Source organism: Amphiprion ocellaris, chromosome 3, assembly GCF_022539595.1.
Source record: "Amphiprion ocellaris isolate individual 3 ecotype Okinawa chromosome 3, ASM2253959v1, whole genome shotgun sequence".
NCBI lineage: Eukaryota > Metazoa > Chordata > Actinopteri > Pomacentridae > Amphiprion > Amphiprion ocellaris.
The window spans coordinates 19,530,613-19,556,751 of record NC_072768.1 but is presented as its reverse complement, the minus strand read 5'-3'; the positions used below and the strand labels follow the sequence as shown (position 1 = coordinate 19,556,751).

Genomic DNA, 26,139 nt, shown 5'->3' with positions numbered 1-26,139 from the left:
ACTTGACCTTTTACAAAGAAATACCAGACAGCTGTCTTCACTTTAGTTTTGTCTGCAACATTTGGTTTTCTCTGGTGCTTTGTATGGAGACCTTGAAGATAAGGACTAAATGGCAGGGTACTGGGTTTTGTGATATAAATCAGAGGACATTATTAAAACAAACGAAACATATGCTGAGAAGCCTTACCACAGAAGTATTTGCAGAAAAAATAGCTGAGAATTGAAAAAAAAAAATGCAGCTAAATTTATGTAGTTTTTATACCCCCTTTAAGAAACTGATACATGAGCACATTTTTCATATCTTATTACCTGTAGTAGCAGAAAACACTTGCTGGCAGCAAATACTCCCCCTCACGAGCAGGAAATGTGTGATTTTTTTTTTTTTTTTTTTTTTTTTTGGATTTCGTTTTCTTCAATTTTAATGAGACCCATCAGGGTTGGTTTCACACACATGCACCAGCTCAAATAGTTTCGGGCTGGGTGGCGGAAGCAAGGTGGATGAAATGCTTGTTCAGGGAAAGGCAGAGGTGTTGTACCCTGAGTGAACTGCTGTACAAAGCATGCATAGGCTCTCCGTTTCAAAGCTTTTGACCCACAGGCATCCTCTCGCCTTTGTCCCCTGTGCATTTCCTCTGGAAGCGATAGTGGCGTAGGATGGCTTCTCTCCCACTGCCTCTGCCTTCTCTGGTATCCATTAGTTTTTGCTGCTGTTGGTTTGTTTTGCACTTGGCAGTTAAGAGCAGATATGGTGTCGGGTTGAGTGTAATTGGATGATGCGGTATTATCTTTCAAGCTCTTGATGCCAGCAGTATTTTCTTGGCCTAGTCCTCTTTCCACCTTAAGATACTAAGAAATATGATTGCTCAGGTCGTAAAAATGACAAATGCGTGTCTCTCCAAAACTAGTCGCTAAAAATACTGCAAATATCGATCAAGTAGTGGAATTGTTGTTTTTGTTGTTATTACTATTGCAATTCTTATAACTGTTGTAAATATTTTTTTCTGGAATTTTGTATGACACTTCTCAAAATCCCTATGATGGGGAGCTGAGCCAGTATATGGAAGTTAGTCTTTGATATGAAACGAAACTGAGTGCATTGACTTTATTTTTTATCTCCTTTACCTTCCTCTTTTGTTTTTTCGCCAATGGCTGTCACATTTGGGAATAAACTCTGTGATTTCACATAACACAGAAAGGCAGCTGTGAATGCTTTCCAAACTGGAGCCAGGTTTTTGGATTAGCATTGCCATTCTCCAAAGAACACAGTTAGCAGGCAAAGAAACAGACAAAGCCATGGTTAAATCATTAGCAAAATAAGCCTGTCCTCCATTACCATCAGCCTAACGCAGTCCAAAACCAGCATGGGAAAAGGAGGAGAATTTCTTCACTCGCAGAAACACTGTTTCTTTTTATTGGTGGTAATTGGGAACCGTTATCAAATCTGTTCCCCACTTCTCATTTTCCCAGAGTTGAGCGCTGTAGCAGAAGCAGGCGATTGTTCTTTGAAGAAAGTAGGACAAGTTTTTCCAGCAGCTTCAGTTTTGTCTTGGGGCTGTCTCTCTCTTTTGTATCCTCCTATATATTCAGCCTATATATTCCCATGCCTGTATTCCAAAAGGACTAATTAAAGCCAGGATAAGCTAGTCTTGAATGTATGTGTGTGAAGAGTAATAGTTTATGGTCCGTATTACATCTTTGCATGTAAGCCAGATCTTTGCATCTTCTTACTATGTATATAGGTATTCTTACTTACTCTAAACAGTTAACAGTGACCATATAAAGATTTTTTTGCTAGGCAGAAGCAGCATAAAGCATGTCATGACTGTATATCATTTGGATAAAGCCCATGTTCAGATTCAGGAAAAAAAGCAAGTGAACTGCATGCACTGTACAAGTTTGCAAGTTAATCTCATCTGTGGTTTGGCATGATATTGTCGTTAAAATAATTTTTTAAGTAAGAAAACTTATGAACATCTTCCTTATCGTCTTTCTTTTACTTGTTAAAAAGTTAAGAATTTGAGAGAACAGCTGACAAAAAGAATTGTAAACTTCATAGAAAGTATGAAAATCATGAATGCAGCAGAAGAATCATTGGAAGCGATCACGCCCCCCTGCCTTGCCTTAAAAGAAAACCTGTGCCAGTGCGAGAAACTATTGCCAGCAGTTTTTGGAAGCGACTGTGTGGTGTTACAGTCTAGAAGGCAAAAGAATTTTCTGTGATCCCAACTGATTGCTGTTCATTGCACCCCCACCGGCACCGCAGGAATATTCAGCTCTCAGTGCGATGCTACCCTCGATGCTTCCTGGTGCCAAACAAGCCTCTGTTCCCCGGAGTAGAGGGAGTGGAAGCTTAGGGGGGGAAGTGATATGTTAGTCAGGGGGGAGAAAACCTTCATGAGCTCTCCACAGTCATCACCAACCTGCCCCTGGCTAATCACTGTGTCAATTTTACACCCGAGTATGGAGAGTGTGGGTATGAAAGAGAGCATGTGTGTGTGTGTGTTGGTGTAGGTGAAAGACAGAGAGGAAAGAAAACTGTGTGTGAGAGTGAGAGAGGGAAAAAAATCTCATGATGACATGCTTGTTATTTATAGCTCTACGACCGGATTCTGCATTAATATAAACCTGCTACAGTGCTGCAGTTGTGTGCAAGTAATTCAGGGTTTGGATGTTTCAGTTTGTTTTGTAGATGCAGTATGTGCACATTTCCTCGTTTTCCCCATGACTGCTATATTAAAACAGGAGTAAATAAAAACAAAACATCTTAAACATTTTTTTCCTGGCTTTCGAGTCTGAAGTTACGTGCAAGAGGTTGTTGTACATTCCCAAAGAAACGTGACTCATGTTTGACCATGACACGTAAAAACCAGCAGGTTTCATGTAGAGCAATCTCAAGATCTGTTTTTGTCCTTCTGGCTGTTTTCTTTGTCATCTACGTTTAAGGCTTCTTTTTTGTGAGCTGGGGTAGTGTCATAAATGTAAAAGGAGTGTATGATGACATTGAATTTGCACATTCAGTGAGTTTTTCCTCTCTAAAAGCTAAGCAGACACAGGTAGTTATTCTGTGACAATATCACGTTGCACATTTTTACCTGCTCGACAAGGACATTGAGGCAGCATGTTGTCTGATTTTCCTGGAAGAACATTTTAGTCATGCTCAGAATTTATGTAACTGGGTAGAAGTTATGCAAATATAAATGTGAGTGGAGAAAAATATCTCTGCAAAAGCGGCCTTGCATTTCTTTCAAAGGAACACATTAAATTGCATCAGTTGTTACTATTAGTTTATATAAAGTGAAAAATAATGTATATATATTGAATGGAGGATTTTTGGATGCAGTCATCCAGAGAAGTAAATATGTTTCTTTACTCAGGCCTTAACATTCCCACCTGGCATACATATAGTGTCATATTAATGTGTTTGTTTAACAAAGCAGATTTCAAATGTTCTGCTTTAAATGAGCCAGAACCTGGAATGTTTCACAAGGTTACCAATCATTATTTTAGATGTGCAGCTGCAACACGTGTCTATATTGGAATACAGTTACTGTATATCTTCAGGCTAAGCATATAATATAGTTTTGTATGTACATAGTAACTCCACACTCCAGCTTTCCCCAGACATCGTTTTTCTTTTACTGGCACACATTACATAATGAATCTCACTCTGAGCAGTTATCACATTTTCCAAATGACCAATATTTATTTTTGGAAAGAAGCTCTGTTATTTGTATTTCCTTGGAGTGTGTGTCATTAAATCTTCTTGTTCTTTTTGTCTGTATTATGCACTCCCACACATCTGGCTATGTCTGCTGGTGTTTGTCTGGAGGCCAATGGGTTGGTCCCCCCAGGGACCTGCACTGGCTCTTTCCCAGGCCAGACTGCAGCAACTCTCCCAGAGCTTGCACAATACCAAACACTACACTGGAATGCTGTTGCTGTCTTGTTTCCCTTCACCTTTTTTCTTTTTTCTCTCTCTCACTATTTTTCGTTGAGTTTCTACACTCGACTCTCTCTGTTTGTTTCACTTGAATACCTGAATATGCCCCTTCTTGCCACAATGGTTCCAGGTGGTAGTGCTTTCAGCCATGCCAGTCCATAGACTGCATTTGCAAACAGATGAAATTATTATTATTAATATACATTTTTTTACCCATCTTGTTTCCATGAAATATACTCAGAAACTCAGTAGTCAACCTTCAGGCTGCAGAGTGAGACAACCTCTAAAGATTTAATACTGTGTGTCTTCTGACAGTCTTCACCCTTAGGGAGAGGTGTCAGATTTTTATTATTTTTCGCTTAAAGGTTAGAAATAGGTGAAGGGAATGAAATGTGACACATACACGCATTGCATCACATGCCGGTATGCTTTAATCACAAAATATTAATGTTCATGTATTTTTGTGTTTGTCGTTTTTTGACACTGTCTCACGAAAAGAGACAAATACACTCAGTAAGCTGAAGGCAAATGACCCACAGCTTAGATCTCCACTGGCTACACTGAAGCTAAACTGCATCAGCAACTGAGACGGAGACAGTAAGAACTGCCAGGGGATAATGACTGAGCCTCAGTGCTGCAGTGAGGACATTGTTTTGACAGTATCATCTGGTTTCACATTGGCTGTTACTAGTCAAATATGTCAGTGAATCAGCTACAGGAGGTGAGTTTATAATGAGGTGATTTGGTTGTCATATTACTCATTGCTGTCTGTCAACAGCACGACTAAAAGGGCTTGTGCAGCCCATGCGTTTAGTTTATTTACTCTGAGAAGACTTGAGACTTGAAGAAACCACAGAGGAGTTGTAGTAAATGTTGCAGCTAAAATATATGCTCAGGTTGCAAGTCACTGAATTCGCCCACTGCATGTCCTTTTAGAATCCCTCAATACAATTAGGACTCAAAGAGGAGTTTTGATTACACAATGCATTCTCTCTGCTGCATGCCTTATATGTATTGTGTTGAGGAGAACAAGCCAAGAATGATGTCTATACCCCCACCATTCAGTTTAAGGTCACAATTAGCTGTCACACATGTAAACAACAGTCTGTTCTGCCAACATAAAATCAGCGCACTGGCAGGAATGTACAGCGTGGGGCTTGAAGCTCATCCATTATTAGCAACGTGTTCTCTGTTGGATTAGAAGCATGACAATTGTAATCTCACCTCGGTTACAAGAACAGTCACCAGAATCGCAAAGAAGAGTGTGTCATGTTTTCAGTAATTTCTGACTGTCCCATGATCTTGATATACCATTATGCAGTGACCGGCTGCTGCACAAACACATACTTGGAACCAGCTACAAAATACACTTAAGCTCATGAATCCTCCTACCCTTCATACCCATGGAGAGCCAGCCATCTAACCACTTAGTACATCGCATTGGATTCAGTCCATTACACTCGGTCCATCTTGTGTTTCATCAATATGGATGAGCCCCCGACGCAACATGAACACTGTAAAGGCAAATCGACAATGTAAATCATGTCACAAGCATGTTTAAGTCTGTCTTAATTATCATTGCACAGTATTAATGTTTTATATCATCAGTTCATGGATGTTTAAGCTTTATTCTATGTGTCTTGAGTAGGGCTTGGCACGTTAACGCGTTAATATATTAACGCCGACAGTTATTTAGTTCCACGTAAATGCAGTTTTTTTCAAGTGTTAGTACTGTGAAAGTCCATTGCTCCAATACACAGACAGACAAACCATGGATCACAGGAGGGCTGGATGTTGATGAGTACCTGGGTTGGGCGTCATTACATCTCATCCAAACTAACAGTGGAGGGAGGCTTCGACAGATTGGTTGGATGCAGTGTGTGGGAAAAATAAACTCAAACAAAACAAGCTAACAAAGTTAAGTAGTTAGCTATAGACTGTATTCCTATTAGTATCATGCAAGATGTCGGTCTGAGGAATGTTTTTTGGATCGCAACAAATGATGGCATGTATGAGCCTCAACCTGCATCACTAGCAGGCAACCCATACACAAGGTCTATAGTTCCTGACGCATAGACTGTTTCTGCTGTTCCCTGATAAAAGAAAAATGTTTCTTCTGGTATCTGTTCAGAAAAAAATAAAAATGCAGATTTGTAAATGTTAACTTGCTGTTGCTGTGAAGGTTCCTGTTATAATGTTATGATTGTGGCTCTGGACTCTGAAGGTAACTTGTTTTTCTATAACAAACCAGATAAAATGTTAATGCCCTTGCCGTGGCAAATAGCTTTGGTTCTATTTGATTATATTAATGTTTAGGCTGACATTTACAAGAAATATGTTAACTGCTACTGTGTAAAGGAAAGACTGCTGTTAAAAGCACTTTATCTGTTTGAAATGTTTGCAAACCAAATGTTACTGTATTTTTGTTCATATAGCAATACTTTAAAAATAAAAGTGCAGAATACACTACTTTAAAATTCATTATTTAATCTTATGTATAACAATGCGATTAAGCGCAGAGCATCATGTGATTACTTGCAAAAATATGTCTTTTTTGCTAATCTCATATGCAAAAGGGAGGTTTATTTAACTAACCTATATTTAACTTGACAACAGCACGCATGACACTATTACGCATAGCACACTTTTTATTTCTGTCTTTCATGTTGCTGTCACACCCTTTATGTCCTTTTTTTGTGTGCGGCTGCTGCTATTTCTCTCTCCGTGTTGCATGCATGGGTTATATGAATGGTGGTTGCGCAACACTGACATTTTTTTTCTGTAGTTTTTATCTTGTAAGTCAGTTTTCTTGTTTCCAGTGTGTAAGTTTTATTTCTTTTTCTGGGGATTTATGTTTGGGGCTCCCACTGTGTGTGTTTCTTGACCGCCTTATTTATAATTTATCAGGATTTATGGTCATATGGTTTGCACAGTACAGTTAGTTAGATGGAAAGATTCTCATAGGATGCTAACCTCTCTGCTCGTATTCCAAATCAGCTAGATAACGCCTCAGCAGAAATGGTGTGGATAAACTGAGTCCTCTGCACATCATTTCACCTCCTTTGTCTTGTCTGGCTTCCTCGGTGGTCTGCATGTTTTCAGCTCAGTGACTTGTTTGGATCATGAAATTAACTTTCAGGAAACCCAGGAGATTACATACCATGTCACTCACTAACACTCATTTGTTGGTACATACTGTAACTCCCATTGCGAGGTTTGTGGTTGTGATTTGTTTCACTTTACTTGCCGCTTCCTGTGTCTTCAGTTGTGCATGTTTCCTTCAAGACTGTTTTTCTCTCTGCAGGTCACCTTACCATTAATTGCATGATTTACCACTATATTGGTATTTAACCAAATTTGGTACTTCAGACACATTTATCTCTTACGCTAATAAATCTTAATTGCAAACTTTCTGCCTGTAATGGTGGGCCATTTGTCTGTTATATAGAGCTTCCCTCTTTTAATGGGATTCACCACTTGCTGTGAAAATCCATCTTTTGATTCCACTGGCCTTGCTAAAATCAATACTTGTGAACATAGGCACCTCTCATAAAGACTGAAAATACGACCCAGTGAGTTGAATTGTTGATGCCACCCAGGAACTCTTCCATTTACTGTGAGCTAATAAATGTTTATTTTAGGTATTGCTACCAAAAGAAAACAACTGAAGCCGTGTTTCAACCGTTAAAAGACAGATGAAACAGTTCACTTAATCTTGCTGAGAAGGCCATTCAAGCCTCAATGTGAATTCTGTAAAACCGCTGGCTTTTCAATTGGATTTATGTTCTGTACTGTAATACTTTTGTTTTGGTAGCAGGATTCACATACTTTTCTGTGTCCCTCTCCGCCTTCATACATAGGACTTTTTAATTTCATTTTAAATACAATGTTCAGTCCGTTGAACCTCTACATCATTTATAATGGCGAAACACATTGTATGTCAGCTGAATAGTTGATTCTGCTAGAACACAAGTTTAATTGAGCAGCTAATGAGAACCCTGCTTGCGGAAAAGCTCCTTCAAGCTGAAGTGGCTTACAGCGGAATCACATTGCCAGCATGTCTCAGTGGATACAAACTGAAATTTAGTCGAAATTGGGAATTATGTAGAACAAGTCAGCTGTGACGCGGAGTGGGTTTGTTTCTGAAATTGAAACTGGTTGGCATGTACCAACACGTGCATGCACATACACACTCTTACATAGTTCAGAAAAATTTTGCCACATAAGTGACATGAGTCCACATTCCTAGTTCTGTATGGCATCGGATTTTTCTTAAGGAAAGATAGTTACAGTGAACCACACTTGTTACGTACCATTAGCACCAGTGACTAAGTGAAGAGATTAGTCATTGGCCCCACTAACTGTACTTTAAGAAGGCAAAGCTTGAATAGCTGGGGGAGATGCTTCAAGGTCATCACTTTAAATCCCTGGATGAGCTGAGAAAATCTTAGGAAAGGAGGCAATAAGTGCAGCCCACACTACATTTACTGCTGTCAGAGTGCCCTTCACCAAAGTGCTGAGCTGCTGCTCAGAACCTCAAGTTTTTACTAGTTTTACTCCCAGCTGTGGCTGTGTTCAATATCCCTTGTGATGACCAGCCAAAGTGATTTATACAAAGAACCAGACAAAACATACCAGCTTATGTTACCTAATTACAGGTATAGCAGTATTGTGTATATGTCAACCGATAAGGAGACACTGGAGTACACAAATGCCAAATGTTTGAGATAGTTTAAAAGTGGTGTTTTCATTGTAATGTTTGAAGAAATCTTTAAGAGATCCTTAGGAGTAATGTTTGGAGGAAAATCATGTATTCCATTGTTAAATGTTATTCAAACATTACATTATTTACCATTACATTTATTCATAGAGAGCAATTTATGCCAGGCAGAGACTCAGGAGTTTTGAGCTGATTTACCTCTGTTTCACCTCTCCTGACAATTGGAGAGATTGGTCGCAGGCTTGTATGGGCTGCTTTAATAACATCAAAGATGTTTGAGATTCAGGAGTTAAAATCAGGATGTTACATTTATCAGGCTAATGCTAGCGGGAGTGGATGTTGTTGCTAAGCAACGCTTGAAATGTTCTAGTCCTTGAGGCCAACATTAACTAACGTGATCAAGTTATTTTTTTGTTCCTGGTCTGATCCGTGTCATTTCATATTTAGTAACTGCCAGTACTGTATACCATTTTTAATACAGTAGCAACCTGAGGAGGTGATCACTTTCGTGTTAGCGAGCAGAGAGCATTGTTGTGGTTTACCTAGTTAAGGAACACCGTGATAAAGACTTCTATGAGGCTCACTGTCCCCAGACCAGTGAACTAATTCATGCCGGAACAAACTACTGCAATCTTTGCCCTATATACAAGATAACAATAAATATAAACATAAATCTCCATGAATACCCCTGATCCAAATGCCCAGGACATCTCTTATAGACATCTGTTGTTGAGTGTGTAACTCAGCCATTTTCTTATCCAGATTCTTCGTGTTTATAAAGTTTTTTTTTTCCTACTGCAAAGTATAATTAGCATTGCAGCAAGGTGTTGCAGCATAGTCTCTCTTTTATTTACATCTGCTTTCTCATGAGATCAAGTAATTTGATGCACAGATCCCTATTGACACAATAATCTTAGTATCTTTAGTATAGTCTGTGATGCACCATTCTTTTAGACCCTGTAGTCTGTGCATGTCTGAATATGCTTTAAGTTTCTCCTTATGTGTGTGATGCAACCGATCTCAAAATCTGTTAGGATTTTTAAAACTCCTGTAGTCTGAGCCTGGCCTTAGTCTTTCACATACAGCATGAACAATTTTAGGTTCAGTGTCTCCCTTTATGACACTTTAGCATGTGAACAGGGGGAGCCAAGGACCAAACCAGTAATGTTATGACAAATGACCAATACACTCTTTGTATAGGGTTTCCTTTGACTTTTTGATATTTTTTTTAAATTTCTAATTACATAATCAAAAATCATTTTGTATGATTGTCAACATTGCTTCTGGTCCTTCATTGAAAGTACTCTATGTACCCTAATGGACTGAAAACATATCTAAAAAACTTTTATCATTGTCGTTGGTTGATAGATGGACTCCACATAGCATGAGGACAAATAAAAAATGGCATTAGTTGACTGCTGTGTCACTTACAATAATGCAATGTCTGCTTCTTGTCCCATTTTCATTCTATCCCAAATAACATCTCAAATGCTTATGATATGATGGTGGATTTCTTTTTAAAGAACTCGTGGTAGTTGACACTGGTTTACTTTCGTCTTAACAAACAGCAGTGTACACAGTTTTCTTCCACTTCCCGGCTTCTTGGTCTGCAGCTCCGTTTCTATTTCATATCTATTCTGCTCTTGTCTATCCCACTGCAACGGCTGTCTTATCATTCAAGCCCTCTGCCATGAAGCGGCAGAAAATCCTATATCCCATCTCCTCATGGCTTCAGCTTTCAGCCTCAGTTATTCCACTATTATGTACCAGGCCCAGCGAGCTCCCACTCTCTCTCAATAGACATGCTCTGGGTGGGAAATGAGCTTCTGTCCCCAACATACTGACTTTTCTCAGGGGGAAAACATTGCCTCTCTGTGGAGAGGTGAGTGTAGTGGAACCTGATTTGAAATTTTAACGTCAGCTTTCTGCTTGTGGTTTTGGTGCTTCTCTTCTTTACATCTTAATCTTCCCCATCTTGTCATTCTTCTCTCTCGCTTTTTTCCCCCATGTTTCACAGTCTTTCCCTATTCATTGGCACTGTGTCTCAATATCTTCAGATCAAGGTTTTTGTCTTCTTCCATACAATACCTTGTCCCCTGTGCAAATGTTGTCCTTTAAATGTCACTAGGAATGTACATGCCTTGCATAGGGATGATATAACTATGTGAGGTGGATCCTTAGATTTGTGTAAGTGATAACTTTTTGTCTCTAATTGTCAGTCACATTGCACTTGGCCCATTAATCCACAGTCTATAAATTAAATAATATATTGCCATTTTTAAATTTTTTTTCTTTTTAGTCAGTGCTAGTACTTGGCACTCGAAATGTTTACTGGACTAAGCAGTAAAAGAATACTACTCCCCAAAGGGAAGTACAAGTCAGTGACTAATTAAACTAATGAACATGAATGGCATATAGCATCTATAAGGTAAAGGGAAAAAAATGGCCCATGAGTAAATCACCTTCTTGTGCTATTACTTTTTCAAAGAACTTGAACAGTGCAAATGACTTTGCTTCACTTTTTTTCCCTCCGCTGCCTCACTGTGGTAGCAGGTGAGCCCTCAGATTTGTTATCGCTGTAGAGTTCAGCTTGATTTATACTTCTGCGTTGAATCTGCACACATATACAACGTAGCCACATACACAGCTATAACTTATGCTATACCTTGTTGTCACGATGCAGACCTCAATAACTGTGAGTTAACATGGAATATTGATTTATGCAAAGATAATGCTTCTGTGAAACAAAATCTAATGTAGAAATGTAGAATGTAATTGTATCTGGCTTGCTCAAAATACAAATGCAACAATATGTGAGCATTTTCTGTTACCTTATTTTCATATCTACCAATCTGTGCACAGACTCATTTGGTTTGGACATCTCTCTTCTCAGTATTGCAGTATTCTTGCTAAAAGTAACCGTTGTTCATCATTTGTTAGCTCCATCTTTAAACATGATCTACATTGTAATTGATAGTTTCAAGTACAAGAAGGAACTCAACATAGTGGCATACATACCACGCCTCTATCATTTTGACTGTTTAATTGCAGAGTGACACAAACACACCAGTTCACAAGTATACATGCGTCAGCTATGCTATAGTCTTAGTGTAGATTCAATGCAGGAGTATGAATCGTGCTTTCGGCAGCTGCTTTTTACATATGACCTTCCCTTTCAGACACACTGGCCATTAAAGTTTAAAAATTTGATGTTCTGTCAAGTTTGAACAAATGTTTAAAGTTTGAATACATGCAATACTCCTACCGACAAAATATTGTATTATATTAACTGTAACTTGTACAGAAAAACTGAAGAGAAATTAATTTAATATCAACACAAAACATTCTTGTCAGCAGGACCTTAAACTGAAGCTAACTGCTGGTGGAATAATACTTAATAATACTTTGTTGTTCTGTTTAATATATGTTTTCTAGCTGTATTACTGAAACATGGCACCGTGTTTGCATTTGAAATAAAACTTTTTTTGGAAACATAACATTGCTCTGGTATACCAGAATCACAGACCAGTGTATTTATATGGCCTTTGAATGTCCATATTGTGGACCAAAAACCTTGCCTATCCAGTACTCATCGTCATGCGTGCAGGCTGTATTTATATATATATATATATATATATATATATATATATATATATATAATATATAGAAAAACTCTGTATTCCAAAAACCAAAGCTTATTTTCACATTTTAGTGCCATTTATACACAAATGGATAAATAAAGATACATTAATTTTGGCTTTTGTATTTATGGCCAGCAAGTTTTTATATATATATAAACAGTGACGTCATTATACTATCAATCATTGCAGAGTCCTACACACACCCAAATTCACCTCCAACACCTTCCTTGTGCCAACAAATACAAGAGTCACTTGTCAGCGATATGCAGAGTTTGGAAGTGTCGTGGAGGTCTTGAAAAACATGCCTCTAGTAATACAACACCTCCTGCTGTGCCACTGCTGCGATAGTGACACTGGGTTCGAGTGCACCATTTGAATTTGAAGTGAGTGTGTTAAATTGCTCTTAAAAGATAAAGAGATGTTGCCTTCCTCTTGCTGCCTCTCCTGCTTGGCAGCTTACATTCAGACTACACTTGCACACCCTCCCATTGTCTCTTCCAGTCATATGTTTCCACCACTCACACACTCTTGACACACACCTACAGACACCATTATCAAATCCCCTTCTCTCCTTCTCGTCAGTCAACCAGCCAGACACTGGTCTCCCTGAGTCAAGATCAATTTAACCATGTGGAAACGGAGTAGAGGTGAGGTTGGGGTGGTGGTGGTGTTCCACTCTGGCTGAAATGTACTGGTTGCTACGCACACAGTAACGGGCTCACTGTCTGTCTGAGACAGGTCCCAAATGCTTTGTCTCCTTCAGAATGAGTATTTCTCTGGCATGTCAGTTCATTGAGCTATAACTGATGGGGGAAATGTTGAGGGAGGCCTCAGGTGTATAGGATGAATAAAAAAGATGAAAGGTGGTGTTGGTGTGGGAGTTTAAAAAAAAAAAACAGGCTTTAAAGAACTTTTCTTTGAGTAACAGGGATGTCCAACACTAGAAATTAAAACCACAAAGACACTTGATTGTGTTTTATGGTTTAATATTTGTAATTATGAAAGGCAATTGTGTAAAATCATGAGAGATAGTCTAGTGTTTTGTCAGCCAAGTCAAGTTTTGTCTTTTCTAATAAGTACATCTATTTACCTGCAGTTAAAGTGGGTTGGGATACAGTTTAGAAACATATGTCGTCTTTTTCTTTTCTGTGTTGTTGTTGGGGTTAAATGGTAAAGATGAAGTCACGCTGAGAGGTTGCCTTTCTAATCTATTTCCCTATTGTGCAGTGATTACACTCACCTTACTGCTAAGATCAGGACTGGTTCACTGCATACTAAACTGACCTCTTAAACCGTGTCTTCATTTTTGAAAAGTCACACACTGGGGGGAATGTTTTGTGCATTAGCCTCACTGGGTAGCTTTCAGTAAATAACGTTCTTTCCCACCAGTTACTCCTCAGAAGTTATTATTATCCCAGTACAAATCTGGGTCTCACTTGGCAGTCCCATGGGGCTTGTGTCTTGGTGGTAGTGGCACCAAGCAGCAGGTGTTGTGTGATATCTCGCCTGGCGCAAAACCAGACAGTGTTTGCTGCTATCAAATCAGGAGCAGATGGTCACAGAGCATGGGCCAACATTGCATCTCATATGAACAGCTAACTCTGCACCAGCTACTATAGTCGCAGAAGAACAACACAAATAAAGAAACCCTGCCCTTAAAAACCGCCCATTTTATTTGACTGTCTTTGTTTTAATGAAGCAACGCTTTGTTGGTTTGTGTGCTCATCTGTGTTACTAGTTTGTTGCTTCCATATTTTTGTCATTGAATGAAAGCCACAAGTGGCACCATAGAAGTTTCAACATTTTTGTGGGTGTGTGGTTTTGAATCATGCATGTAGGCATGGTTCTTTGTGTGTGTGTGCATTGGTTTCTTTGTGTTGCGCTCAGTATGGCAGCAGCCACAGTTGTCTTGATACAGTCATCAGATTTCTTTATATTGTCCTGTGGCCTACCCACAAATCAGAATCCCTGACAGCACAGATACAACATTCACTTTCACTGAAAGCACAGATGAAAAAACTTTGCAGGGTTGACAAATAATTAAATAACCACTTGAAGCTGTTTATATATGAAGTAATGAACCCCAGAGGGAAAACAGTTAATAGACTGACAGAAAATTCATCAGCAACTATTTTGATGTGTGCAGAAGTGCAATTTATTTGTCATGTATGACAAGTAAATTGATTATCTTTGGGTTTTAGACTGTTGTCCACTTGTGAATGTGAATATGTCTCCTCTGGATTTTGTAGACAAAACAACTGATTAATAAAAAATCAAAGTGACCCATTAAGCAATAATGAAAATAACCATTAGTAGCAGTTAAATTTCTGTTATGTGCTTCTTAAACAATATCAGCCAACACGCGGTAGTAAAGAGGTAATGTTTGCATGAAATGCAGATGCACTAAACACAGGAAGTGTAAGTTTTACCAAAAATGGCGATGGGTTTCAAACATCAGTATATGTTTGGACTGAACTGCATCAGACATTTATCCAAAGCAGTTCCTAGTTTGATTGTCATTCACACTTACAGTATACTGTTGTGCTGATAGCAGCTATCTAGCAGGCTGGTAGCCTACCTACAAGGAACGATTTAGGGTTCAGTGTCTTGCTCCAGGACACATGCTGACGTGTAGATGAGAAGAGCTGAAGATCCAACCATATTATTCAGCCGCAGACAAACAGCAGCAAACCTTACAGAGGGAGTTTTTGTGCAAGTCAGGTAAAATTTTGACACAGCACATTTGTCAAAGTGTACACAGCAGAAAATGGATTTGAAATTCCCTGGCAAAAGCTTGTTTTTGGTGTTAACATCTTTGCTATCTACATCTTCTGTCTGTTTGGGCTGGGTAAAAACTCTAAGGTGTTATTGATTATGTGTGTGGTCATCTTCTAGCTATTGGTGGTTTTGGTGGTGGTTGTTTGCATAATTTAAGTCTGACAGCCTCCTCTTGAAGTAAAAGGGGGCAGCAGGGAAACAGATTTACATATCTCAGAGGAGAAAGCAAAAGTCAGAAAAAGCTTGCAAAAAATGGCCTGAATAAAAAGTGAGTGGGTAGGGACAAGGAGATGGAGAGAGAAGAGAGCGGGAAAATTTTGAGCCAGAGGGAAAAAGACAAACAACAAAGCAGAACTTTAAAAGAGAGAGAGTTGGAGGAGGAAGAAACAAAGATGACAAAGAAAAGCATTAGTAAATGGATGAGAGACGAAAGGAGAGGAGGACAGGCATCGGGCCAGCTGAGGTTAACAACGGGAATAATGAGTGCATGCTCTGCAGTGAGGCATCTCCAACCTGACCTTTCATCTTTTACGGCTACTTTCTCTCGAGTAAAGTGTGTGCATGTTAATGTGTACTCTGTCAGCAGCAGGACATAGACAGCATGAGTGTTATTTAATGCTGTTCGGATCAAACACAGAGGCATGCGCTTCTCCAAATGTATTCACAGTTCATTAAAATATTTCTGAAGGGGAAAAAGCCTTTTCTTGCCATTAAAAAGTACACACACACACACACACACACACACACACACACACACACACACACACACACACACACACACACACACACCCACACACACACACACACACACACACACACACATACACACACACACGCGTGCGCTTAGACACAAACTAATTTCCCTGAATGGCCCTTATGTGTAGAGCTGTACAGCACATGTGTGCAGCTGAATGCTAAATTCTAATTATTGTTTGAATCTCTTATGCTGCAGGTGACCTCTGGACCAAGAAGAATGAGATCTTTCCTGTAGCAGAGACATGACACATAATGATCATGTTAAAACTTTGCTTTAGTGTACTTTAATTTACTTCCCACCAAAAACTAAACTTTGTACCACCTTAAAATGTATTGATATTCATGTAATCATTTAATTTTAATGAGTAGCAAACTCTTTTTAACTTGTCATTTTTTTTTTTTTTTTAAAGCTGTGACCAGCAGCAACTGCTTTATGCTGCTATGAAGAGGAATTCAAATTCAGAGCATACTTCTTATTGTGTTTTTGGTTGTGTGCAGCCTTTTTAGCAAAATTTTCGTTCTCAAATTGAGCACAGTGGCCACAATTAGCCACTAATTAGCATTAGTCTACCCTGTTCTCCCCAGTGATCAGTTCCTCCGCTCTGAATCTTGGGTTGTAACATGGAAGCTTAATTTTTCCTCATCTATTCATTTCATTTGTTGAGCAAGATTTAGATTTAGTATTTTAAATAGTAGGGAAAACAACACACATGCTTCTCTCTCTAACCTAACATGCAGCAGCTCAACACTGGTTTTACAGTAAGTGAAAGAGATTGGGGCGTGTGGCACATCAGCAAAATGCTTCCCACTCATTTGTATGATTTTGATATGTTAATAACCCACGAATGCTTTTATTCTGAAGATAAATATCTTTCAAAATTCTTCATTCAGCCATTTGTACAGAATGTACAAGTTGCATTTTTAAAAAAAATAGCACATTTGGATCCCTCTGTTATAGTATTACACACGCAGATTTAGGGAGCACTGTGGTGCATTTCTGTAAAGATTATTTTCCAGCATTATCCAAAAAAGGTATTATCATCGTACGTGCAATACAGTACAGAACTGGTCATGACTGGGCAAGCAATAGATAGAATCCAGTTATTTGAATCAGGGCTGTGAAATGTGGTGCCAGATGGTTTCGGCCATTGAAATCTACAAAGCAGAGAATTGTGTGTTGACACATATGATTGAAATAATAAATTTATAAAACAAAATAACTGTAGCACAAGGAGCAAAGCTTAATGCAGAGCTGAGTGAATAAATACACCAGGCTTTAGCTTTTCTAATGATTGGTGTATTTCCACACACTCAGTGCTGATCCATGGGCTCCAGCCTCGGACTGGTTTCTCATCTCCTCATTCCAGTTTGAATTTCCTAATGAAATATTTGGTTCTGTTTAACAACTAAAGTGATGAAAATGAGGTTAATATTTTATTATACGGCACCTTAGACACAGTTTTCACAGTTTACTTGAGACTACAGTATGATTTTTAACTTTCAGATAAGAAGCACTAACCCCTGTCCCTGTCTTTAGGCGTACTGAAAACAAATCTGAGCATTTGTTAGGGATATAGAAGTCTTTACTTCATGTTGATCGTGTGCTTTTTATCTTTCTGAGAACAAATAAATCTCATTTTCCAGAATGCAATTATATCTGTGACAGAGAACCATCATTCCTTTACCTCAGACAGTCATCAGTCTTTATACATAAGGGATCCATTTAAACTGTCGACACTAATGCCTTGGCCTCATTAAAAATGCATGAAAGGCAAGTCAGTGATAAACAAAAACTAGACGGAGGAGAATAACCAAGCAGACCGCAATAAGAATGTGGATAAATTATGCAATGCATATTTTCGGCACATTTTAGAAGTTTCAATAAATCATATTCAATGTAAAATCAGTGTTTGTGTTTAGCATCAAAGGTTATTACACTCATGTAATAGCTTTCTATACTTTTTTGACAGTGGAGAAAGCAGGGGAAAAGGAGCAGACAGAAATCCAAAGGAAGAGAAAAAATATGTATGCGTACACACTGTTCTCCAATATTTGGTGATGGCTTTCGTGTTAGTGCCACTTCATGTCTCTCTAATCAACATCAAAGACGTCGCAGACTGTGGACAGACGCAAAGACTGAATCAATAAAAGAAAGTCAATATCGTGGAACAGTCCCAACAAGGGATTCTTGCATTTGGACTGAAAATGTTTAGTATTCATGAGGGTTTTGTATCGAAACAATTTATTGTATTGTAATTCATCACATCTCAATTGGATTGCATAATATCTGTTACATAACAAAAGAAACACAAAAATAGCAGTGTATTATTTGGCTGATGGCCATGAGTAGGAACACTTGTACTGCGAAAAGCGTAGCCACAGATAGAATCATTTTCATGCTGAAACAAAGATGATTACATAAGAAAGAGAGTTTGCTTGTATCTCAGAGGTTTCCCCCATACTCTTTCTGAGGGGGAGTTGAGATTTATCATATTTGGTGCTGCCACTTGATGTGGCAGCACTGTGAGCTGTGTGAACTAAAAATACTGGATGGCATGGTTTCTGAAAGGATTGTTGAGCAGATGAGATTGCTGGTGTCCTCAAGTTATAGCTGTCATCCAAGATTAGATGGTCTGGGGTCTTGTCAATTACAACATGACACTAATTTTTGCCTCCGGCTTAGTGAGAATCTAGAGTATAACAAAGTTTTGCTTACTGATATGCACTGTCATATCAGTAGCGACTGGAGGGACTGGAAAATGAAGTCAAACAACAACAGAATTTTAATGAGGAGGCTGCGAAAAGTAAAATACATAGTCAGATCCACCACCAGAGATTTCTGCTGGTGGAATAATGTATGTGGCACATATTCAGTACTGGATATTTCATGATTTTCAGAAGCGTGATCAGAAAAACGAGCACATGAAAAACTGAATTATCTTATTAGAATGCATTCTGGGAGTTGCTTTTTATAATTCCATCTAGCTGCTTTGAAGAATGTTAACACAATAAGAAGGCTTTTTCTTGATTCCCAAAGAAAACTGTCTCTCCCTCCCCATCTGCTGTCTGTCAGGAAAGAATTATTGTAGTTACAAAGAAAGTCTGCCTGGTGCAGATCTCATCAAAACAATCTGCTTTTTCTCAGTGTGCCAAATATATTTATGTATCTATGTTTGCACAACTTGCTTTATGGCTTTCTCTGCTGTCCAGCTTTGCAAAGAACATGTGCAAAGGCAAATTCTAAATTTTGTTCTGTTGTATATCGAGGAATTTAAGAGTCAGGAGTTGACTAAATGATTCTGCATGCTCTCGCTGTAAATGATCAGAATACTGTTTCAGACATTTCACAGGAACATGCTGGACTTTTCCTGGGCTTTGCTTTTGGTTGTGCATGCAATTTTGAAAGTCTGCTACAGAATTGCACAGTGCTTACGTGTCACAGCGCTGACGGGGTTTGAAAAATATTGTTTGAATTACTGTCTGCGTTTCCTGTGAGGTCCGGCCCAGGTGCTGTAACAGGATAAATCTTCTCCCGCCTGTTGCAACTCGGTCAGCAAAGTTTGATTCAGGAGTTCCTGCTTTATTGTGTCTGGCCCTGGGTGTTGTCATGGTAACATCCTTCTGTACAGGATTTGACATCCATGACTCCAAGACTGATTCACCCGTCCTTGACGACATCAGCCCTGCATTGAGTTACACCCCGGCTATATTTGGTGAAATACAGATTTGGTTCAAATTAGAGGTCAAGAGAGACATTTTTTTCAGGGCCGGTACCAGTATCAATTATTAGTAGTCAAGTTTATCAATTACCAATTTTAGGAACCGATTTACAGTATAAAACAGAGAGAGGCCACATCAGAACCAGAGTAGCACATTTTTTAATTTATTTATTTAATCTGGAACTGGCTAAAAAATTTACAGATATCAATAATCGGCGCAATGCATGCTGTAGGATCTGATAATCGGCCAGGTCAGTAATCTGTCAGCCAGTTTTTCAAAGCACCATGTCATCACACAGTGATCTAATGAAAAGCTAAAATGCCAACATATATATTGACACTATGCTTCCCTTGTTGTATGCTAACCTTTGGTTATTTTTAATCATACAAAGCCAAACAATTTTCCAGAGTTTACTTCTCAGTCAGTGATATCTCACACTATCTGTATGGGTTATTTCCTGTGATGCACACAATATTCAACGGTGTATTGAGGCCAAGTATTGTATAATAATCCTGTGGCAGCCTTTACATGTGATACAGGGCTGAATGAGCTGTCAAACCCCAGCCACTAGATAAATTATTGCTTGATCAAAAAGAATATGGTTGTGTTGGCTGAGATAGAGAATTCCAAACTATTGATTGGTTTCCATGGAGGAAAGGCAGACTTCTGATATCATCCAAGAGCCTAGTCAAGAGCAGATGCAGACCTGCATCACATTGCCCATTATTTTCAATAAGGGTGAGAGCTATAGTTTTTTACTACTTTTGGCTGGCATAATGAGCAGCCCCTTGTACAAGTTTAATGTATATTCTATAAATATTTCCAGTGTGGATGGCTGTGGTCACGCTGTAGTAATAAGAGTGACCGACTTAATGCACATCTTTATTTTGAAAACCTTGTATTTAAACAATCTAGAGCCTTATGTGTATTAATGGTCTTAAATCAGCTGTCCATTTTAATAGGACTCCATGTTTTGCATGAGAATCATGGCTGACAGTGGAATACATTTTTGGACTGAACTAAAAAAAAACAACAAAAAAAAGTTTGAGTTTGATTGCGTAGTCAAGGTGTGCTGTGAACCCAACACATTGTATTCATCTTACCAGACCTTCATAGTAAACTCATCTGTTCTGCAAACTTTATGTACTTTGAGGCAAAGGGGACAGTTTCAAAAAAACTGAATAAAGCTGTGGTTACTAATGTGCCTTGCATTGCTTTTTTTATTTGCATTTCTTTCTGACCCCATTTCTTCTTGTCCACAAGGTTTTTAATATTTTATGTTTTATCCATAACGTCATATCTTCTGTCCTTGAGGGGACCTGTCCAGAGCAGGCTAGATGTAAAAATAATGTGAAAACTGTGTCATGTAACATACTGATCGCTGCATGATATTAAACAGGGATCCATGCAACAGCATGATTTTAATTGGTTGTTTGAGCAACACACCACATACTATCCATGGATTTGATGTTAATGTGGTATCTGAGAGCCTGTTATAATTGGTTGTGAGAAATGTGGACTGGTCAATCGAGATGAAGCAAATTTAAATGCTAATGGGCTTTCCTTTGTCTTTACGCCTTCATTAGATTTATGATTTGTATTGAATGGGGGCTTAAACTAATTTAACAAGTGTTCCACAAAAATGTTTTAGCCCATCTTTCCCTTCTATGAATATATTTTGCAAATAACTGGGATCTGGTTTATGTACTGACTGGAATGGATGTAACATGGTGTACTGTGGCACCATGTAATTTTAGAAGTATGTAAGTATGGCCTGGTTCACTGAGGGAAACAGGATGTGTGCGATATGTATGCACTGGTGCTGATAACCCGAAACCATGCTTGTGTCCAAGTTTTAAAATGCCAGCTTTTGTTATCTTACTGATTGAATATTGTGAGGTTTTAACCCTAGGTCTTTTGTTTGTACGCTGATTTTTAAAAAACGTGTTTATTATTTTTGCAGCTTTTTATTAAGAGTTTGCACATTATATTTGAAATTCAAGAATGACTACTATGAGGTTTATGTGCCAACTTTCAGGTCAGTCTAAAGGCTTTATAAATTATAGTCATTATATGTCTCACACTTTTAGGGCAATCAAATAGTTACAAAAATAGATTTTTTTTTTTTTTTGCAGTACCTGATCTCTGTAAAACATAAAGATTTTGAGACACTGGTATGTTCTTGGATACTGTATGAAATGTGCTACATAAACAAAGAACAAAGTATGGATGATTTTGTGGACTTATGTCCAGTCTTTGAAAAATGAATCATCTGAAAAATCTGATAAACTCTACCTTTTTGTTGTTGGTCAGGCATAAGTACATGTGAACTTAGCTGAAGCACTTTTGATGTCTGTTTTCTATGCAGCTGCTCTAGTTGACAGGATTTTGGACTTTGAGTTTTTGATTCAATAACACTATCAGTAACTTTGTTTCATGTAAGCCTGGCTGAAACAGCCAGCAACGACAACACAGGACAGCTATTCAGAAATAAGCTCTCTTAATCCTCTATACTCTTCTTCCCATGTGCCTTTCAAGTGTCAAGGTCTGTTTTGAGGTTAGGAGACGATCACTAACCCGTAGGCTTCTACATAGAGAAAGTTTGCCACCTAATGGAGACATTGTAGCACTGCCTCCCAAATTCATTCTCTCTCACCCACAGGTTATTTTTTTCACATTCTTATTTCTTCCACAGTATAGCCACTTTCCTTGAGTTCAGCTGTGTGTGTATTGGGTTAGTATTTTTGTTGTGCATTGGATATGATTTGGTAATCAAAATTTTAACCATGTGCAGTTTGTCTTGGTAAATTATTTTCCGCATAGAAATTTAACTACAGATTATAAAATGTGTTTAATGCATGGTTGTCTCTCCTGTTTTTTTCTTTCAGAACCAGTGTCCCCCAAATTTGAGGTCTGAATAGAGTTCATCACTGTTGTTCAACAGTCACTTCCTGTAGCCTATAATTTCATGGAGGCGTTTCCTGTCCACTGACTGAACAGGCTGCCTTACAGGACCAGCAGCCATGTCAGCCTGCAGCACCTTCACTGAGCACGTGTGGAAACCAGGCGAGTGCAAGAACTGCTTTAAACCTAAGAGTCTGCACTGTCTGTCTCAGAAGCCCCCCTCTGAGCAGAGGCCTCCCACAACTCAGCAGCAGAATTCATCCGCTGCTGGAGCCAGAGGAAACCCTAATCTTCCTACCAACTCTCAGAGGGCTGGCAGTGGGTCTGCTCGCTCAGGACACTTTCGTCCACCAGTGGCAAAGAAGCCAACCATTGCTGTTAAGCCCACCATGATGCTGCCTTGCTCTTCTGCAGGACTGGATTCAGATGGCAACTTGCAGCAACCACCAAATGTAATAGAACAGGGCAAAACATCTGCCTTCACAGTCTGGAATCGCAATGGACTAAATTGTAAGAGGCCTGGAGGGCCCAGCAACAACAACGAAGGAGAGGGTGGCAGTGAGGAGATTGAGGGTTATGGACAACTTAGCCCAAGGACACCTAGTGGAAACAACAACAACAGTGGATTGACAGATGTCCTTAAGGAAATTGCTGGTTTGGGCCCTGGCTCTAGCCCCACACCCCTTTCTGGCTCCAAGGACTTGTTTTGGGGACGAATCAGTAGTTCATACCGACGGTCCTTAGAAAGAGGCTTACCACCCTCAAGCTGCCTGGCCATGGGAAGCAGCAGCAGTAGTGGTGGTGGTGGTGGTGGCAGCACTGCTCAAAAACGGGTATCTCTTAGTGATAGTACCAAGATCATAAGCACAGAGGGTGGTCGCTTTTGCTACCCGGAGTTTTCCAGTGAAGGTGAAGATGATGACGAAGAGGATGATGAGGAAGAAGACACTGAAAGGGATGATGATGAACATGAGAGCTGGGATGAAAGTGACGAAGAGTTGCTAGCAATGGAGATCCGTATGCGAGGCCAACCACGATTTGCTAATTTCCGTGCTGCCACGTTGTCTCCAGTACCCTTTGCTGCAGGGAAAAAGTGGAATACTGTGCCACTTCGCAACCGCTCACTGCAGCGGATTTGTGCAGTGGACTATGATGATAGCTATGATGAGATTTTGAATGGATACCCTTCGGTGGATTCCAATGGAGCTCCTCTTTCCTATGGGCCTCGTGATATGCAAGGTAGTGGTTTCCTGTCAAATTCGGAGTCGACCACTTCTCCAGAATCATCGTCGTCACTACCAGAAGATTCTCGAACAACTTCTAGCAGTGGGAGCAGTGCCCACTATGCCCTTCGAAATGGTGTGCATTCTCCTATATCTTGTAAGGCACCTCCTCCCTGCACAAAGGACCCTGTCAACAGAGCACTAAGTCCACTTAAGGTTGCTGAAACACACAAGGCTGTTCTGGCTATTAGATTGGAAGATCAGGATGGCCGAGAAGGTATGCCCATGCCTCAAGCCCTTCCTGGTCAACCAGTCACAATAAGTTTTAGTCCCACAGAGGAGCAAGCTAAACCATACCGTGTAGTAAATTTGGAAAAATCAATGATCTGTAAGCCTTACACTGTGGTGGATGTGTCAGCATCCATGGCCAATAAAGATGAACAGATTCCAGACTCTTCCCCAAAACCCAGGAACTTGTCGATGCCTTCCAGCCCTACATCGTTCTGTAGCACTCCTTTAGTCCAGCCTCTATCTCCAAAGTCCCCTATTTCCCCATCTTCTCTTGTGATACCAATATCACCCACATCTGCTGCTTTGTCAGGTAGTTCCCGAAAGAAATCTGGCAGCATACGCTACCAAGAAGTGTGGACATCAAGCACAAGTCCTCGCCAAAAGATACCTAAGGTGGATCTTGGGAGTGGGAGCAATCCAGGCTCCTCCATCACTTCTCAGCAGTGCAGTCACAAGTCAGCTCCCACGTCTCCCATTGCTGGGTTGTCTTCCTCCCGAACTGTACCTGTGAAATCCCCCAATTTGTCAGAGATCAAATTCAATAGTTTTAATAATGCAGGCATGCCTCCTTTTCCCATTATTATCCGAGATGAGCCAGCCTACGCCCGCAGTTCCAAGAATGCTGTCAAGGTACCTATTGTTATCAACCCAAGTGCATATGACAACTTAGCTGTATACAAGAGCTTCTTGGGACTCAGCGGGGAACTACCACAAACAAAGGGGGGAGGTAATAGGGTAGCCAGCCATACTTATGAAGAGATAGGATCTTCTGAGAGTGTCCAGTCCTCCTCAACGGATAAAACTCTTTCTGGTAGAGGCACATCAGAGCGAGCTTCCTTTGAAGAGGCAAAACTTCCACTTGACACAGTGTCAAAAGCACCAAATATACAACCCAGAACCACTACAGACTCTAGCACTGTTACAAGCACTGTGATCAGTCCCTTAGTTGGGGCTCTCTCTCCCACTAAATCAACAAATTCCCCTGCCAATCTTGCCATTACTGCAAACCTACCTAAAGCCAGCCCTACTGCCAATGCTGTTATACCCCCTTACAAGACAGGTGGAGATGCTATTTGCAGCAAAGATGATGATACAGACTTAGCTTTATCTTCTGGGGCAGTGGTAAGCCATAGGGAAGAAGCCAGCACTGTGCTTTCACAGATTGTGGCTTCCATTCATCCTCCTCAGTCTCCTCCAGAGTCTCCCTCAGCACAAGCCAAAACTTTCAGTTCTGAGGAACTGTATGCCCTCCCACCTGATGCCATGAAGGAAACCCTCACTCGGCCTAAACCTCTCTTTTCTGCAACTGATGGCTGTCTTTCCAAGCCAAAGAAGGACACACCCACAAAAGTTTTGTCTAAATCCCAGAGTGCCTCTGCTGCTGTCCCACTGTCTAGCCCCCGGTCAGAGCCCAATGCCCCGTTCCCCCCTCCGAGATCTACATCTTCCCCCTACCATGCAACTAACATACTTCAGAGACATTTTGGCAATTGGACCAAGAGCTCTGCCTCAAATTCTCCTGTACGACCTAGCGAAGGTGAAGCAAGTCCTGGTGGAGAAGGGAGACGTATTTCAGCAGAAAGCTCCAAACCTAAACGCTGGATCTCTTTTAAGAGCTTTTTTCGTCGCCGGAGAGATGAGGATGAGCAGAGAGAAAAGATGGAGAGAGAGAAGGAGAAAGGCAAGTTAGTTGGGCTTGATGGAACAGTCATTCACATGCTTCCACCACCGCCAGCCCAGCATCAACACTGGTTCACCGAGGCCAAGCCAGAGGATCCCACCCAGAAGCCAACCATTATCTTCACCTACAAGCCAGACAGTTGCAGTAGCCCTGGTGATGGAGAAGGAGAACTACGAGTAGAAGAGTGCAGAGAAACTGCACTACTGACACCTGATGAAAGCAAAGAACCTAGACCTTTGAGTCCAGAGAAAACACTGTCGTCACACACCGCTGGAAGTGATGCTGTCAGCAAGGACTTCAGGTATCTGTCGAATATTTATAAGGTTTCAATTTACTGTTTTTGTTATTACTAATATATATACAGTGCATCAGTCAAATTTGATGCCTCCAAAACTGGGGTATACACAATTGAAAATGATGAACAGAAATGTGTTTTCAATTTTGATCAAAATACTAAGATTTCTTTGTCAGAAAAGAAAACATAC

General features: G+C 39.9%; 1 protein-coding gene across 2 annotated transcripts in view; it reads left to right on the top strand.

Moving 5' to 3' along the window:
• Positions 1 to 26,139, top strand: part of peak1 (pseudopodium-enriched atypical kinase 1) — a 107,361-nt gene that overhangs the window by 57,807 nt on the left and 23,415 nt on the right. For both annotated transcript variants that reach the window (XM_023297263.3, XM_055009013.1), the window contains exon 3: positions 22,444 to 25,955. In XM_023297263.3, the coding sequence (XP_023153031.2) occupies positions 22,579 to 25,955 (3,377 nt within the window). In that variant the 5' untranslated portion in view covers positions 22,444 to 22,578. The remainder of the gene's footprint in view (positions 1 to 22,443; positions 25,956 to 26,139) is intronic.